At 43.2% G+C, this 13,848-nt stretch overlaps 1 protein-coding gene across 1 annotated transcript in view; it reads right to left on the bottom strand.

Moving 5' to 3' along the window:
- The window catches only part of usp43b (ubiquitin specific peptidase 43b), an 82,019-nt gene that overhangs the window by 44,236 nt on the left and 23,935 nt on the right, over positions 1–13,848 (bottom strand). The window contains exon 3 of the mRNA XM_069676130.1: positions 5,027–5,130. Coding sequence (XP_069532231.1) covers positions 5,027–5,130 — 104 coding nt within the window. The remainder of the gene's footprint in view (positions 1–5,026; positions 5,131–13,848) is intronic.

The following is a 13,848-nucleotide window of genomic DNA, read 5'->3' on the forward strand; positions in this document are numbered from 1 at the left end:
GAGAACTTAATGCGCGCCTCATAATTCAATAATTGAAATGACAGTTTACACGTAATAAACAGACCCATTACCAGGCTTGTAAACTCCAATCTGACCATTTAAATCAAATGAATCAGGAGATATGATTAAACAAAGGTCCTGCAGTGTCGCAGAGAAAGCGAGACCAGAATCTGCTCCGTTTGTAACCTGAAACGCTCGGCCGCCCGTCACTGAGCTCCACTGTAATGAACAACGCTTGACTGACAGACGTTTTCATGGCAGACTCTGTGGACTGCAGCCTGTGACTCACACACACACACACACACACACACACACACACACACACACACAAAGATCACAGTCTTTGATCTAATTTAAGATTTACTCACTCTGCAAACCCAGTCCACTTCCACAAAGTCTTCTTTTTGAGAGATTTCTGCAGGAAAAATGTGGTTTGATTTTTAATTACCACCAATCAGATGTCTAAATTAAGTGGTGTACAGCACTCCGGCTTACGGACGGAGCGGTTTCTGCAGACGATGCACATATTTTCTGGCGTTGTCCATATGTCAGTCGTTTCTGGAAAGGACTGGGACGTAAAGTCTGGACATTAAACTTAATTTCCTGTTCACCTTCACCTTCCTAAAGGGGACACACAGCTTTTGATGATTTACAACAAAATGTTAAAATTAATCAAATTAATCTTCCGCACCATCAAACTCCTGATCAACATCATAAACTTGATGACTTTTACTCTTCGTCTTCAAAAGAACAAGGGGGATGGAGGACATGACAGCTCCCTGAAAGTGAAGCCAAACCCTCTCTATCGCCCCCTGCTGACTGGCTGCAGTATAGCTCACAAAGCCCGCCTCCTCCATGTTAACAGATGAGTCAAACTATAACATCAAAATACACGGCAAACATTATAGCTAGTTCTTATCATGCTGATTTATGTCCATGTGTTCAAGTTTACTTTTAATGAGCTATTTGATGCTGTAAAAAGGGGGCGGGAACCTCATGATTGACAGCTCTGTGGACAAATCAGGCTCCTGCAGTAGAGGAGGAAAGGCGAGAGGAGACGTAACACTAACACTACAGTCATTGAACTTTCCATAAGCGTGAATATCTGCTTCAGACAGACACAAGAAGCTGCTCTGCTGCAGACTGAGCCCACCTGAGGGTCCAACACGTCAAGGCCACGAGGTAAAGGTGGTCAATATTATAAAGGTGGCAATATTGTGGCTTCACCAGCCGATCCCCACTGCACAGACTCTGGATACAACTGTGCAAGATGGAAGCACCCACTCCAGGGTGTATATATATATACATAAAAAATACTTATTTGCTTGATCAAAGGAGGTAAAGGACAATAGATGCTGTTGGGGTGAATTTAAAGTGACACAAAAGTAAGAGCTGTGTTTTATTCTCTGAGAAGGATTCTACATTTGTCTAAAAACGCTGTTCTGATTCCGATCATTCCCAGCATGTGATGACAGGCAGCAGAAATGAAGATCAAATTTCTCTCGGCTCCGTTTGGATTTAACTGGTTTGAACGTGTTATAATGGCCATAATGATTGCAGAGCAGCAAACGGGGCGATTACAAGGATAATTCTCCGCTCTGTCAACTCTGGATGTTGGATCACATCAGACACTGCAACAACCGAGTGTTACAGGCAGCAGTGAGGAGAAGAGAGGTAGTCAGGAAGTATTCAATAAAACCCACACATTCTGTTTGTGCTCGGTGTCATCAATGTGAACGCATTTATAGGACTCATTGGATTAAAGCAATTAAAGATAACATTTACAATGTGAAGTCAAATGTTCAGAAACACAGCAAGTCTGAGACATTTGGCATCCTTCAAGGCCTGTGAAGAGCTCCCAGGTAGATAGAGAGATTAATGGATGGATAATGGGATGGATGGATGGATAATGGGATGGGATGGATGGATGGATAATGGGAGGGAGGGAGGGATGGATGGATGGGATGGATGGATGGATAATGGGAGGGAGGGATGGATGGATGGATGGGATGGATGGATGGATAATGGGAGGGAGGGAGGGATGGATGGATGGGATGGATGGATGGATAATGGGAGGGAGGGATGGATGGATGGATGGGATGGATGGATGGATAATGGGAGGGAGGGAGGGATGGATGGATGGATGGATGGGATGATGGGATGAAGGGATGAAGGGATGGATGGATGGATGGATGGATGGATGATGATGGGATGGATTGTGGGATGGATGGATGAATGGATGGATGGATGGATGGATGGATGATGATGGGATGGATTGTGGGATGGATGGATGATGGGATGGTTTGTGGGATGGATGGATGGATGGATGGATGATGATGGGATGGATTGTGGGATGGATGGATGATGGGATGGTTTGTGGGATGGATGGATGGATGGTTTGTGGGATGGATGGATGATTGATGGATGGATGGATGGATGGATACACACACGGATGGATGGAAGTTTTTGGTTGTATTTTATGCACAATTATTTTTACTTGAACTTTTTCATCTTTATCTTTTGCCTTTTGCTTCCCTTGTTCTGTCATTTTTCTTGGTTATGTAGAAAATCCAATAAAAAAGTAGAAAACGTTTTTGCGTCATCTCTTTTGAGAAACCTCAGCTTGAGATTTGTGGGTGTGGGGTGGGAGTGGGGGGGTTTGCACTGTGAAAATAGCCTCTGACTTTATACACTTACTGTATATGTTCGAGTTGCTTTACAAAAGTTTGTGCTTAGTCATGTATAAAGTTCCTCTCTACCATCTCTCTCTGGATAGCACAGCACTCGAGTGGGTGAGAGGAACACATTTAGCCTGGCAGGCTGCTGCTTCCTGCTCAGACACACCCCGAGTGTCACAGTTGAAACATTTGACAGAGAGGGAAGCAATTAAGAGGCGCGCTCTGACAGATGTATTACTGGCAGTCACATGGAGCTGCCAATTTTACCGAGGAATCGGCAGATGGAAGATGTTTCAGACAAACAAGATGCAAAAAGATCAGCGAGGAGGGAAAAACATGAGTCAGACTTGATGTTGAGTCTAGGACATCGATGATCGGTCAGTGAGGTCGATGGTTTATGGATGGAGTCCAGTTGGTGTGTAGCTGGAACAGAAGATACGTCTTACTGGTATAAGAACCAAAGACTGTATGAAAAATGGACGTAGCTACTGTGATGTCACCCACTGGTTCCTCGACTGCGTAAATGAAGCCTCAGGTTCAGGATTTGGGCGCCGCCATGTTGGTTTTCTTGAGCCAGAAGTGACAATTTTTGGACGAGAGGGTGGAGCTGGAGAGGAGGGAGGGGTTGACAGGAGCTCAGTGGCAGAGTTGGTCGTCTCTCAAGGTCAACTCAGAAGGTTGGGGGTTCGATCCCTGACTGCTACAGTCACATGTTGACACTGAACCCAATAGCCATCGGGTATGACTGGGCATATATCTGATTGGAGATTGGTACCTTTGCCATCAGTGTGTGAATGTGAGTGTGAAAGGGTGAATGAGACATGTAGTGTAAAAGCTCTTTAAGACTAGAAAAGCACTATATAAGTAGAGTCCATTTGCCAAAGCTATTTTATTCGAGCTTCAATCTAGCTAAGTCAAACTCATGGCATGATGCAAACAAGAGAGAGAGGCTTCCAAATTTTAAAAATGACTGAAAAACGTTCTAAAGAAATGCAGTCTGTGAAACACCACTACAAGAAGCTGCGAGTCATTTACTCTGCATGTGAGTGACGCTCCTCTCCCAGCAGGCCACAGCTGACAGATGCATTTATTATGTAAAAAATTGACTGCCTCTTTATTTCCTGGATGGCTGATTGATGGGAGTCATGAGGACTTCCAGCTGCATCAGCAATGGCGATAACACAAGCTGGTGAAAAGCCTGGATTTCAGGGCTTTGTGCATCCAAAAGGAGCGAAAAAAATAACTGTTTTGTGCAGAAAATAATTTCTGTAATACAAAATACACCAGACGAATTCACAGTGAGAATCCTCGACCATTGGCACGGCTAAAACAATTATTATTGTACTGTTCACAAAAGGTACGAACTCTGAATAAGTACTTGTACTAAAGGGGCTTTGGTACCAGGGCAGTTTTTCATCTCACCGTTATATTATTTCTGCTCTTGCCTGCTTGGTAATTACAGTACAGGCTGTGCAGATTCTTTTATCCAGGCATCTGTGTCTCTGAGGACATCTCCATTACATCAACTGTATGTCACAAAGGCACTATAATCTGATCAATGAGGCCTAAATACCACATAAGCACAGGCAGGCTGTGTGATGTTGACTTGTCTCTATGCAGGATCCTATACGATCCTATATCACGTATGCATGTGTGGGTAAAGACAGAACATGGTGCTGTTCTTTTTCTGCCTTTTTCTTGCAGGGCAGTCTGACATTTAAACCATCTGACCACATTTAGAGCTGCTGTACAGTAAACAAAACTCACGTGAAAAACTCAATGATACAGTCTTTGTTGATTTCCTCTGTATAGATAAGAGTGCAGCCAACCTCAACACAGAATGTCAGCCAGTTGTTTATTTTTTTCTGGGACCAAAGTTTGTTTGCAAATGCTGCAGACAATGACGGATAGAATAATAAACGTTTTGCACATAAATCCATGCCCTCACATTACTTAAGACTTTCCAAAGAATCACTGGTCCCTAAGACATGAGTCTGGCTGTTAATCCATCCATCCATTAACTATACCGCTTATCCTGTTCAGGGAGGGGCTGGAGCCTATCCCGGCTGTCATTGGGCGAAAGGCGGGGTACACCCTGGACTGGTCGCCAGTCAATCACAGCTGACACACAGAGACAGACAACCTTTCGCACTCACGCTCAAACCTATGGGCAATTTAGAGTCACCAATTCTCTCACAAGCATGGACTGTGGGAGGAAGCCGGAGACCCCGGAGGGAACCCACGACCTTCTAGCTGTGAGGCAACAGCGCTAACCACTGCACCACCGTGCAACCCCTGACTGGTAATAAAAGTGATAATCTTGTGGTGTGTTAGGAAAGGAGACTCACTTGTACTGTGCCTGGAAATGTTCCTGGACAAAGCTGTGCTGGACTCTGGAGTTCTGGGACTGGGACGGGTCAGGAGACGGCACCTCCTCAGCTCCTCCTGGACCCTGCGGCAAAGAAGATTACAACCATAATCACAACGCTGTCACAGAATCTACAGAGATCAATCATTAGTTTCCATCGCCCGGGATGTCAAGAGCCGTCATTGTGAGAGGAAACAGCATCAGTAAGCATACAGAAGCGCCTATAGAATACAGATTTAGCTCATTCTTCCTTTTCCTTGGCAATAAAGTGATGGAGAAAACCTAAACATAACCCCCTGGGAAGAAACTACCTTTAATCTTCATCTACTCACCTAAAACTGAGAGGAAACTGGCCTTGGATGGAGATTTAAAAAAAAGAAAGAAAAGATAACAAAGACTGATCACTGAAATACTCACAAGGTCACAAAACAAGTGTGTGGGAGATCACACACACAGGGAGTGTCGAACAGAGGCTGCAGTGCGTGAATGACAGAATTAACGAGATAATAAAGTGGTTTTGACTTACTGAACGCAGCTCTACTTGTAATATTTGTGTAAAAATGCAAGCAACTACATGTATAATATCCTCTGACTTCTGAGGTACAGTATGTGAAATAGATTAAAAAAATGTACATTGCCCGTTTAGAGCTTCTCAAAATGGCCAAACTAAATGAATAATTAAACATTTTTGGAAGAAGGCTTATTCCTTTAAACACCAAGAGAAAGGACTTATACTACTCCAGGGATGAAGCATAGAACATATAAGATATTAATTTCTGAGCTTCCAGATTTTGTTCCCCTTGAAACATAGCCAGGCAAATTTCACAAATTAGCTAGTTAGCTAATTACCGAAGCTAACTGGTGAAAGCTAGCCATAGCTATCAATTCAGCAAACTGACTTGAGAGCAGTTTAAAAAAGGATATACAACACATCTATTTGTGAGCTTTGAAGTTTCTAGTAGGCAGATTCTGTTATCTTTGGACAGAGCTACTGCATTAGCTAGTTAGCTATGCTAAGTGGCTGCTTGCCATAGTGCCAACTCAACAGACCGAAGGGCAGAATCAAAAAGAAGATTTAGCACTTCTATTTACAAGGTAAATAGGTGCCAATAGGCAGATACTTTTTGGCATAACCAGGGTAGTGTCCTATGTTAGCTATTTCGCTATGCTAATTGGTTGCTTGTGGTAGCTTCCAATTTAACACAGTATTCGAGAGTGGTATCAAAATGAAGATAACAGTCATTTTCAAGCTTTAGAGTCAGTTGTAGCTAGTTTAGATTTGCTAGTAAGCAGGTACTCTTACTTTTGGACAGAGCCAGAATAGTTTCTCACATAAGATAGTTAGCTAAGCTAAATGGCAGATTGTGTTGGCTTCAATTTAACACATGGACTTGAGAAGGGTATCTAAAACAAGATATATCACATTTATTTGCAAGCTTTACAATTGCTAATAGGCAGATTTTTGGACAGAGCTAGGCTAATATCTATAGATAAAGCAAATTGGATTTGCTTTCTATAGCTTCAAGTTTCACAAACAGACTCGAGTGTGTTATCAAATATGAAGATATGACATATTTATTTGCATACTTTAGAAGTGCTAGTAAGCAGATTTTTCTTACATTTGGACAGAGCCAGGCAAGTGTCCTTTGTTAGCTAGTTTGCTATGCTAAATGGCTGGTTGTGGTACCTTCTGATTAAACAGAGAAAATAACATATCCGCATTTATTTTTGCGCTTTAGAGGTGATTTGTTGTCTGTGTAAGCATCAGGCTTGTGTCATATGTTAGCTTGTTAGCTAGGCTAATTAGCTGCTTGCTATAGCTTCAAATTTAACCCACAAAGATTAACTTGGTATCAATCGTCACAATTGTTTTTTTACATTCCAAACGTCTTTTCTGTGAAGTGGTTGTGCAGTGGACTAAAATATAAAACAAGTGTTATCATGAGCAGTCATACTTAATCCGTTCACTGGAAAAGTGTGAAATAGAGTTCAAACTACAGTCGGGAAAATGTCCTGAAAAACATTCTTCAGTTACCAAGTGGTTCTACTTTAAAGGTCATACTGTGGAATACAAGCACCTTGTAAGTGTATCTCTGCTCGCATGCTATCAATCCCACAATAGCCTGCATAAAAATATGGTACTTGAGAAAACATTAAGTCATCATGTCATTTCAGCTGTGCTTGTACACCAGGCAGCGCGGGTCAAACAGAAATGCACCCTGGGAGCCTTCTCTGTTGACACATGCTCTCCCTCTCTGTTTACTATTCCTCTGATTTTCCCGATCCCATACTGGCTACCACTGTTAGCAGGCTGGCAGCTCGACCATGACCTCCACTTACAAACAGAGCTGAAAGGAGGTTTAGAAGTCCTAAATGGGAGAGGGGAGTGGAGGGCGTGTGTGTCAGAGAAATCAGTGTGAGACGGGGACACACAGGAAGACAGGAGAGTCCTTTACAGTTCACCTCCATTTCAAATCCTGAGTCCATTCTTCTAAGAGCATTTGAGCTTTGCAGAGGCAGAGTCTGAAACCTGACCTTCCTGCTGCACTGTGCTTCAACAGGCTCGTACAATGACAAATCTCTACCCCCTCTATCGCTCTTTCCGCTTTGCTTGGATGTCAGGAGTTTTCTTTCGCTTAGTCACACTCTCCAAAATGGGATGTTCAACCCAGCTGGACTTCCTGTTACTGGTTCAAATAAAACATGCATGTTTTATGTGTAATACTTTTGTTACACTTGGTGGTCATTGTTCACAAATAAGCCATCTAAATACATGTATATTATCCTCTAAAAATGTGTGTATTAAAAGTTACTCAATGGACAAACTAAACATTAATTTGTTAGCTGTATTGGAGCTAGTATGCAGATTTTGTTATCTAGTTTCCTACGTTAGCTAGTTAGCTTTGCTTATTCGCTGCCTGCATTAGCTTCCAATTTAACAAACAGACTTCAGAGTGATATCCAAAAAAAGAAAACAGATTCATTTGTGAGATTAGGGTTTTCTAGTAAGCAGATTTTGTAACCATTTGACAGAGCAAGCTGCTCCTGCATTAGTTAGTTAGCTAGTTAGCTATGCTAATTGGCTACTTGAGTTAGCTTCCAGTTCAAAATCAGACTTGAGAGTGGTATCTTAAAAGAAGATCAGACAAATTAATTTGCAAACATCAAAATTACCCATGGACAGAGTCAGGCTAGTTTCCTACGTTAGCTAGTTAGCTATGCTAATTGCCTGCTTACGCTAGCTTCCAATTTTAAATCAGACTTGAGAGTGGTATCTTAAAAGAAGATACTACACATGCATTTGTCAGCTTTAGCGGTGCTAAGAGGCAGATTTTGTTACCTTTGGATAAAGTGAGACTAGTGTCCTTCAATAGCTAGTTAGCTATGCTAATTGTCTGCTAGCGGCTTCCACTTTAACATACAGTCAGAGTGGTATCCAAAAAGAAGGGTGAACACATTCATTTGTGAGCTTTAGCAATGATAGTATGCTGATTTTGATAACTTTGGACAGAGCCAGGCTAGTTTCCTATGTTAGCTAGTTAGTTAGCTAATTGGCTGCTTGTGGTAGCTTCCAATTTAACACTCAGACTGGAGAGTGGTATTCAAAAAGAGGATATTACACATACATTTGTCAGCTTTAGCGGTGCTAACAGGCAGATTTTGTTACCTTTTGACAGAAAAAAGTTTGTGTCTTTTGTTAGCTAGTTAGCTATACAAATTGGGGAATGCAGAAGGCACGTACAATGACAAATCTCTACCCCATCTCTCACTCTTTCCTCTTTGCATGGATGGCAGGAGTTTTCTATGGCTTAGTCACTTTCTCCTAAAAACGACGCAGCTGGTCTTCCTGTTACTGGTTATGCTAAAATGTGTCTGAAATGAGGTGAGAGGTGTCAAGACCGGTGCAACCATTCAGATTTTTCTAATCACGGACATCCGGCGCTGCATTTCCCTCCCTTTTTTCCTTCACATACTTGGTAATGGATTCCATTGCTATCTTTATATAGAGATAACAAAGCAGCAGTGAGGCCACACAGAGCAAACGCAGACACTCTTATCACTTCGCAGGATTCCATGTCCCGCTCTGCCATGTCCAAAGACTGCAAGGCCTCAGCTGGGTGTTAACAGGAGCTGTTGAAGACCTTAAGGCACAGTCAGAAAGTGGGACAGGTCACACGCCAACTGACATGTGGCTCTGATAAGGCCTCGGCCGTCTAAATGATCATGATAGAAAATCCCCTGGCGTAAGCTGTGATCGCTCGTGGTAAAAAAAAGACTTTACAGGTTGCGAAGCGACCCCAGACAGAACAAGGGATTCTCTCAAGAGGTGTCATGCACCAGACTGAAATTGAGATGCTATCTTTGAAATTGGTTGTCAAAAAATGTCAACTTTAAACTGATAAAGCCGTTACTAAACATGCAGGCGATACAGGGGGGAAAGAAAAAGCTATTAGCTGCTATAAGGGAGAAAAAGGGGGAAAGCATATTGTGTGAAATTGTATTCCTTCAATATATTTACTTTACACCACCTAAGTATTCACTGTAATAACTATGAAACGAACGGCCTGGAAATGAAAAGATTCCCTTACAAATCAGACGTTTATTGGCACCTTAACTGGGCTGGTTTCCCCCTGATATCACAGTTACAAAGTGTTTTACATACGAGAGAGAGTGCACAAATACAATCCTGCACAGACAGACAGGCAGAAATATAACACATACATATACGTGAAACAAGCATACTAGCATACATTCATACACACACACACACATACAAGCATAATGCACAGGCAGACAGACAGAATTTATGCAAACGCTAACCTAAAGAAATTAGTTTTTAGCAGCCGTTTAAAACTGACCACAGATTCAGCAGACCGAACGTTCTGGGGTCGACTGTTCCAGAGTTTAGCGGCTGCAACTTCAAATGCACGATTACCTCTGGATTTGAAGTGTGATCGAGGGACTGATAGGATGCCATGAATAGGGGCTCAACAGTTCTGCTATGTATGCAGGAGGCAGGCCGTGCAGGGCCGTGTATGTAATTCATACAGTTTTGAAATTAATTCTGGTCTTTACTGGAAGCCAATGGAGGGAAGCAAGAATTGGAGTGATATGCGACTGTCGACCAGTGTTTGTTTACAACCTAGCTGCTGCATGTTGGACCATTTGGAGGCGTGCTATTGAGGACTGAGTAATGCCAGTGAGGAGGGAGTTACAGTAAGATAAGATTAAGGTGTGCTAGAAGTTCGGTGTGTTTGGTTGTTAGCAGAGGTTTGATCCTGGTGATATTTCTCAGCTGGCAGAAGCAAGACTGGACGACTTTACGGATAAGAGGTTTTATAATTCAAATGCTGGTCAAACAGAAGGTTTTTAGAGGTGGTCTTCTTATTACTGGCGAGGGGACTAATATTGTGAACCACCTCGTTATTATTAAGATAATTAGCTTGGGGTAGATGGTAGCTCAGTCTGTAGGGACTCGGCTTGGGCCAGTTCAAGTCCCAGAACGGAAATTTGCGCTGGTAGCTGGAGAGATGCCAGTTTATTTCCTGGGCTGTCGAGGTGCCCTGGAGCACCCCGAATGCTCCGGGCACATGTCCATGTGCAGCCCCCTCACTCTGACATCTCTCCATTAATGCATGTCTATAGGGTCCTCCTTGTGCATGTGTGTATTTCTATGTGTGTGTAGCGTGTTTATACTAACCCCTCAGGGATTAATAAAGTATGTCTTCTTCTAGCTATCTTCTTCTAATTAGGCTATGCAGGTTAAAATGCAAAAATGTAGCCTAGAGAGTTTTACCATTATTGAATTCATATTATTCTGTAAAGGGACAGTTTCTCCGAACCATTTGGCTCTTGAGGCAGAAGAGTTGAGTGACTTTGTTATCGAGCGCATTGTTAACTGCACTTATGTGTGGATTTCGGTGTATAAAGATTTATCCAAAGCGAAGTCGTCGCCAGATTGTGGCCAGTTGCTTCCAGGATTACACGACAGCCGATGCCTTCTGCCTGTTTTCATGCATACAAGTGATACTTGTGAAACTGCAGTGGAAAACACCACACAGACTTCAAATGGAAACCAGAACGCTACACCAAAACTCCTGTCCCTCGCCTACAGGTTCTGTATAAACGTAATAGATACAGTACGAGGTGAAACAGTAATCTAAGATGTAACGTCACAGAGTACTTTAAGCCACGTGAGACTTAAGATAACAGAAGACTAACATCAGAGGAACTCTTCTTTAGCAGTTTGCTACACTGACGCATCGAGAACACAAAGATTTATGGAGCATTAGAAAGTTGTAACTCGGGATTGAATTTAATGACTGAAATGGATCTGCACCATTTTGTGGTGGAACCACAGCAAAAGGTACCATGGAGAAATATATACACCAAAAATGCGCAACAGCTACCATCCAAGATATGTAAAGCCAGAGAATCGTCTACCTCCGCCTAATCCATAAGCCTCCACGCCAGGAGAGGAGCAAGGAGAAAATTAAAACTCAAATCCCTCTCCCTGGCACCTCAGCGTGCTGTAATTGATTTCTGGGATTTAGATAAATGACGAAGATAAAACACGCAACTGAGTAGCGGGCTGCAGCCTGGCTGTTAGCGCCGCACTGTCAGCAGGAGGCCAGAGTTCATAGACTGTGATTTTTAAGCTGACTAGAAGAGAGAGGAGGAGGAGAGAGTGATGAAGAGCTTCATGATCAGTGCAGCTGGATGCTGGAGATCAAACAGCTGTATCAGAATCAGGAGTTTATTTAAACAACTCCAGCTGAGTGTTTGAATGAGAGAACTATAGTTTAGTATGTTTGACAATCTGGGGAATTGAGTTTTCAAGATAGTTATTGAAACAAAGAAGCAAAGATGGCGCTTCCCGAAAACTTAAGGCCCTGTTTACACCTGGTATTAACATGAGACTACTCTGAGCACAGCTTTTCACACCTGGCAATAAAATGTGTCTTCAAATACGTCTCGAGTGACCACTTGTGTCTGAATCTCACATCCTTGCTTGTATGCAAATAAACACGGAGCTTCATTAACCGACAGAAGCCAATAAAACAAGATAACGGCTGCAGATTCACAACAGACAGACAGACAGAGAGAGAGAGACAGAGAGAGAGAGAGAGAGAGAGAGAGAGAGAGAGAGAGGACGGGTATGTGGATATATATGGACAGAAGATGATCTAAAACTTTCTATGCAGCAAGTGTGTGAACTTCTCAGCAAACTGGAGTAGCTTTTATTGAGATGGAAAAAAACAGGCACTTATTATTATAAACCTTGAAGAGCTGCTCGTGGGTCACATGTCATCCATGCCCAGGCGCTTTCTTGCTTGCTCCCCGCGTCCCTGCACAGAATTGGCTCATATTGAAACCTAGCGAATCAAAACGGAGCCTGATTTGTCCCATATTTGAAACTTATCCCGCTCTAATGCATCCACTACCTTGGCACATGCTTGGAGCAACATTACAAAAGCAATAAAGACAAAAGACATTTCCAAGATGTAACAGAGAAGTATTGAACCAGAGAACATTAAATTGGGCCTGATTGTTGCTCGAGATGTGGAGAGTGGGCGGTGCTTCAGTTTGGTCCAGGACACGTGCACACACACTGCCAAACAAGTACACGAGAACGTTCCACACCACATCCAAAGGTATTCTGACCCCTCGACCCCACAGGATCCGTGTCCAGCACGTTCCGTCTGTGCCGCGGTTCTGGTCCATCAGATGGCGCAAGCCCTCGCCTACAGGAAATGTGTCTGATCCGCAGCGCATCGGAGCACTGGCCCAAGCTGGATTACAGAGATCACAAGATCGTGGGAGAACTACATTATCGCATGATAATTGCCAAATCACGTGATAACATCAACGTTAAACATAGAGCGACACACAGAACAACAGTTCAGTTTACACCTCCGAGGTTGATTATCTGCTCATTTGGAGATCATTCTGTGATTTTTTTTCAGGATTTCAGTGTGTTGTTGTTATGAAAACGGAAAAAAACAGGAGTCTATACCAGTCTGTACATGGTGTTTTATTTTGAAATGACCCGATGCTGTATGCTATTTTCGTGTGTGACTTCCTGTTTGGAACGATCTGCTCTGTTGAGTTTGACGCGTGCTTGAAGCGGCCTCCGTCAAAAATAGACTTGGCGCGTATCTTTAGCGGAGCAGAGCGAAGACACGCTTCTGGGACGCACCGGAGATGCACCTGAGACGCACCGGAATGGGCACTATCAAATCTGTAGGCCGCGGCGCCGCAGACGGATCCTGTGGAATTTAAGCATGAGCGATTGAAACTAAAGCTGTGCCCCAATTCAGGGGCTGCGTCCTTCGAAGGACGTATGTCAAGGCTGCGTCACAGCAGCGCGTCGAAGGCTGTCCCTTTTTGAAGGTTCCTTCAGATGCGTCCATCTTTTCCCGGGCCACCAAGGATCAATCGGGTGCCTCCTTCGCCGCCCAATGTATCCCAAGATTCAACAAGATGGCGGACTCTGAAGCGGCCGAGGAATACTTTTTAAAACGTTTTTGGTTTCAAGTCAATCAAATAGCTGCGATACAAATGTTAAAAAAACTTAAGGGCCCTTGAAACAAATTATCTTTAAAATAGGTTAAGTTACGTGACGTTGGTTATGATAGCTAGCTACCTGTTGCTATGTGGCAGGGGCCGCGTTTAGTGACGCAAGGATAAGGGAGGGAACAGCTGGTGACGCAAGACCTCCGTAGACCGTCTCACTTCGGTTGATGCGTCCTTCGTAGAACTCGTCCTTCGAAGGATGCCCCTGAATTGAGACGCATCTTT

The sequence above is a fragment of the Semicossyphus pulcher genome, unplaced genomic scaffold (genome assembly GCF_022749685.1).
Source record: "Semicossyphus pulcher isolate SPU_LCO1_2020_fin unplaced genomic scaffold, fSemPul1.0.p SCAF_25, whole genome shotgun sequence".
Classification (NCBI taxonomy): Eukaryota; Metazoa; Chordata; class Actinopteri; order Labriformes; family Labridae; genus Semicossyphus; species Semicossyphus pulcher.